The following is a 4,852-nucleotide window of genomic DNA, read 5'->3' as shown; positions in this document are numbered from 1 at the left end:
TGAATTAATATTTTTTACAAAGAGAGTCATTGTTTCAAAAGCATTATTTCAAATCAGAGTTTTCCCAAGACCTGAAGACATAAAAAACAGGAAGTTATGTACGATCACGTCTTCGCCTTCTCACGATCCTTCGAAGTACCTTAAACCATAAACTAAAATTGTAAGCAAAATCTTAGTGAGTTCCCCCAAAGTACCAGCACACCACAACAAACAAGCATACGATATGAACAACCAACCTGACTAGACCACCTCGCATGGCCTACAACCTATCTGGACCACTCTACGAGCCTTCAACATGATTGGACCGCCTCGTAGAGCCTACAACCTATCTGGACCGCTCCACAGGCCGCCGTTCTGACTAGATCGCCTCGTAGGGCCTACATTATATCCGGTCATTCAGGGGTGTCTTGGCCTACAGCACAAAGCAGGACCGCCTCAACCCAACACAACATATTAATATATACAAATCATACGGATCTCCTTAACATCTACAACTATCATAACACAATCATGACAATGATAAATACTCTAGTGGGTTGGCATTGGTGCATTTGACCCACGGGTACAATGAGGAAAATTCACCTTACAATCTGAATAACTCCCAGCTCTGACAACCGGCTCAACCCAAATCCTAAATGTCAAAACATTTCCCATTCTAAATTAATAAAATTTTCCCAAAATAACCTTGGTCAAAACTGTTGGGTTTTAAGCACTATAACACTCTTATGGTGAACATGAAACCCTATATGTTTTGGATCTATGTTTTCTCTAATTATACATGCAATAAAAGTTTCCAAAGCATAAAGCCTACAACTAGCATACAATTTGGTACATGAATCATAAAATCAAATTGGAAGAATACCATAAACAAAGGTCGACTTTGAGAGAGAGGTTTAGACACTCCAAAATCGATTTCTCTCTCCTATAACTCTTAGGTATAACAATTTTGGCTAAGGGAATATATATATATATATATATATATATATATATATATATATATATATATTGAGAGAGAGAGAGAGAGAAAGAGAGTTAGGTTCAAATGTTTCTACTATCTATTGTGTATGTAAGATTGATTCTGGACCAATCATTTTAGTTATTTTAAGAAAGTAATTAATACATATTAAATGCTGAAGATTTAATTAATACTCATTATATATCTTTAACATATAATATGCATTAATTACTTTTTTTAAATAACTAAAATGATTGGTCCATAATCAATCTTACATGCACATAATAGATAGTTAGAATATATTAACCTAACCCTATATATATATATATATATATATATATATATATATATATATATTGGAAAATAAAAAAGTATCACTAATCTTAAAATATGTAACTAATAGTAGCATAAATTTTTGAATCACATGACCTTTTAATGGCACAAAATATGTGTCACAAAAAACTTTTATTCTACTATGACAAATAAAAAAGTGCCACTAAAAACCTAAAAAACTGTAGCGGTAAAATCAAAATGTGTCACCAAAGGGTTTTTGTGAGAGTATTTCTAGTGGCATTTATCATGTTTGTCGCTGATTATCAAAGAAGCCTTTACTGACATTGTTTAGGGTTTTTAGTGGCGTTTTTTTTGTACCAATAAATGACATATTTTTTTTTTTATAAAAGTCGAGATAAAGCAAAAAAAATTGTCTTTTTGTAGTGCATCATGATCGAAAATGTGAACAATTACCAAAGATGGTCATTGAATACGAAAAATGTAATTTGAACTTTGAGGTACCTATGGACTTTGAAAAAATAAATATTAGCTAAAAGTCACATGGAGAAAAAAAATCATGAATAACATTTGGTCAAATTATTGTTGCAAAAACACTCATTATCTTTCTTTGTAAAGAAGAACTTGATACAACTTTAATGGTCAATGCAAAAATAATATATATATATATATATATATATATATATATATATATATATATATATATATATAAAACATTTAGGTTTATTTGAATTATTATTATATTCTAATTTTTTTTATCGATTGAATTAATGAAAAAGTCATGTTCTTATAAGTGTTGAATTTCTTTTATGAATATGTTATATTATAAATACATTTTATTTAAAAAAATGATGAGAAATAAGGGTCAACATTTCTAGGTGATGACAGAGCAAGGGAAAAATAACATAGTGTGAATGGGAAAAAGTGATGTGTCGGTCTAAGGGAAGTGCTAAATCTAACTGTACACACACAAGCATTTTTCATTTCCAAACATATATATTTAGTCTATTGCAGCAACATCAAAGTTGGTGAGCTACTAACTAGCATATAATACCCCTTCCCACACACAATGTTAGGAACTACTTAAAAGACCAACGTTTCGTGGTTGGACATCAATCAATAGTCCGATCTAAGATATCTCTCGTAAGTTGTTCCAATAAGAGTCTTGTTGACATCTTTCCAGTTGTTGATGTGTTCTGACAATGGTCCTTTATGTATCTTCACTTGTCGACTACTTAATTTCATTCGTGGTAGCTTCAAAAAGTCTTCCACTTGTGTAAGTTTCTAGAACAATCATAAAAATGACACAAAATGAGTTTGATTAGGGCATGAAAAATTTAGAGCTACAACAAGTATTTACATACATAAGGGTTGTTGATTAGATCTTCATAATACACTATGATGTGCCTCGTGCAATTAAAGTACTCAAGCGCCTTCATGGCTGTTGATTCCATCTTTCCCAAATCCGATTTCAGTGACGTTACATTGATTGTGGGTTTAAATCTCGACAATAACAAAGCCTAAGAGCAAGATGAAAACCCAAACAATATCATGCATGCATATGATGAATATGACATATAGGTATTTGGCATGCCTATAGGCTTGTTTGGTTCGTGGGTTCAGGGTAAATATGATAAAACTAGAATTCGATATTGCATTATTTTGTATGTCTGGTTGTCAATTTATGTCATTTCATTAAATTCCATATGTTACGGATTTCACATTTGGAATAAGTTCAATTATATTCTTCTTTGGAAGAAGTTCAGTTATATTTTTCGCTTTTATATCAACAGAATGAAAGACTATAAATTGTTATATATTTGAAAATAAAAGTAAAATATTTAATCGTAAGTAAAAATAAAATGTTATTCAATTTTTATTAGAAAACTCCATTTTTTTCTAGTCTACTGAAGGCCCCCTCAAGCATCAGCCATTGATGTGACAGATTCTATCTACGACTAAGACCATGTTTGGCAAACTAGTTTATAAGTTACTTTATTAATAACTTATCTTAAGCTAGCTTATAAGCTATTTTGTAAACTATGATAAACTACTTTTCTGGTTTTACCAAATTTAAAATTACAATAAGTTAGTTTATAAGCTAACTTATTTTTAAGGTCCTAAAATAAATTTACCACAGATTCGTGTGTCACTAGTTAATACTTGATTTCTAGTAGTACTTTCACTGAAAAACATAAAACTGCTTTATACCTCTCCATGCGAGTGTACATGAGATACATGAATGCCATTTAGAACCCTTGCATCTTTATCGAATGAATTCGCAAGTATAGAAACTAATCTACGCATCATATTTCTTCTCAAGAAGAAAATGATTGAAACGCCCCTTTTAGAAAAGTAGTCAAGAATCTCTTTAGGGTATTCCATCAAACCCTTCACCATCAATATTGTATTTAGATGACATCAACAACTAATGAAAACAATGAAACTCTAGTCTTACCTGATTAAGCATCCATTTAAATCCAATCGCAGCAGAACAATCATTCTTTGTAGAACTAGTAATCAAGTCCATATTATAAACTCTATCGAGTGTGTTAATAATCGAGGTAAGATTTTGTCTCCTTTTTTTCTGACCAAAAATCTCGCCATTGGAGCTTATATTCATATGACTATTCAGTAAAGTTTCGAACCAACCACTTCCTGATCTTTGCATGGACATTATGACAAACAAGCGCACAGGCTTTCTAGTATACCTATAAAATGCTTATATATATATATATATATATATATATATATATATATATATATATATATATATATATATATATATATATAAAAGTAGTTTCGAAAAGAAGTATAAAGATTATACCTGTTGAAAGTTTTGGGTTTTGGGTGATGCAAATGAGCGATTGGAGACTGATAAACGACATTATTATAATGGAACGCCTTGATTACTTGAAACTCTAAAAATTCCCTCTTTTTCTCGATGTGTATATGCTTCAAATATGTAGAATATACATAAATGCCGTATACGATAGCACATATTAGCACCAACAACTTTAGTACCCGCAAACACTTTTTTCGACTTCTAAGTATAACGGCAACCTTTATTTAAGAAAAATAATCAGTAGTCTTGATTTTCAATGGATCAATTAGTAAATAAACCTTTTATATATTTAGAAGATGAAAGACCAAATTTATTAATAGAAAAATACCTTGTAGAAAAAATACACAAGTTCAACCATTGTAATGCTTTTGAGGTACTATGTAGTGTAACTTATAGATTATCGTCTTCTTCAACCTCTTCAATTTGTTGGTGAAATTAAGATCTAGATTAGACAAATGAGAGGCAACAAGAAAGATGAACTTTGTAGAGAGATTAATAAAATTCAATTCTCCCACCGATTAAGTAAATCTGATAGATTTCCCCCAAATTATTATGATTATACTCGATAAGTTAGTTGAATTAATGGTTTGAATTTTGTTGGTTGTTGGGTAGATTAGTTTATATCTATATATATTCATTAAAAGATAATAAATTAATTCATCGATTGACTTTGTTAGCAAGTTTTTAATGGAATTTCCGTCCTTAACTTATCTGGATTATTAGAATTAGTAAATCATTCATATGTATTAGTGGATTATATC

General features: G+C 30.4%; 1 protein-coding gene across 1 annotated transcript; it reads right to left on the bottom strand.

Annotated features, from left to right (window-relative positions):
- Positions 1-2,362: 2,362 nt before the first annotated feature.
- LOC111876742 (uncharacterized) lies at positions 2,363-4,449 on the bottom strand. The gene is made up of 6 exons (XM_052769000.1): positions 4,420-4,449; positions 4,074-4,309; positions 3,705-3,948; positions 3,458-3,637; positions 2,611-2,766; positions 2,363-2,530 (listed from the first exon to the last, which is right to left on the bottom strand). The coding sequence occupies exons 1-6, from the start codon at positions 4,447-4,449 to the stop codon at positions 2,363-2,365; spliced, it is 1,014 nt and encodes a 337-aa protein (XP_052624960.1).
- Positions 4,450-4,852: the final 403 nt, after the last annotated feature.

Source organism: Lactuca sativa, chromosome 2, assembly GCF_002870075.4.
Source record: "Lactuca sativa cultivar Salinas chromosome 2, Lsat_Salinas_v11, whole genome shotgun sequence".
NCBI lineage: Eukaryota > Viridiplantae > Streptophyta > Magnoliopsida > Asterales > Asteraceae > Lactuca > Lactuca sativa.
This window is presented reverse-complemented; position numbering and strand designations above follow the sequence as displayed.

Excerpts from the sequence above, each read along its gene's own strand:
- LOC111876742 (XM_052769000.1), bottom strand. The coding sequence starts at position 4,449 with ATGGTTGAACTTGTGTATTTTTTCTACAAG. Across the intron at positions 3,638-3,704 it reads TTAAATGGATGCTTAATCAG|GGTTTGATGGAATACCCTAA; the intron begins GTAAGACTAGAG and ends TTGATGGTGAAG. Across the intron at positions 2,767-3,457 it reads ATGTACACTCGCATGGAGAG|GCTTTGTTATTGTCGAGATT; the intron begins GTATAAAGCAGT and ends TCTTGCTCTTAG.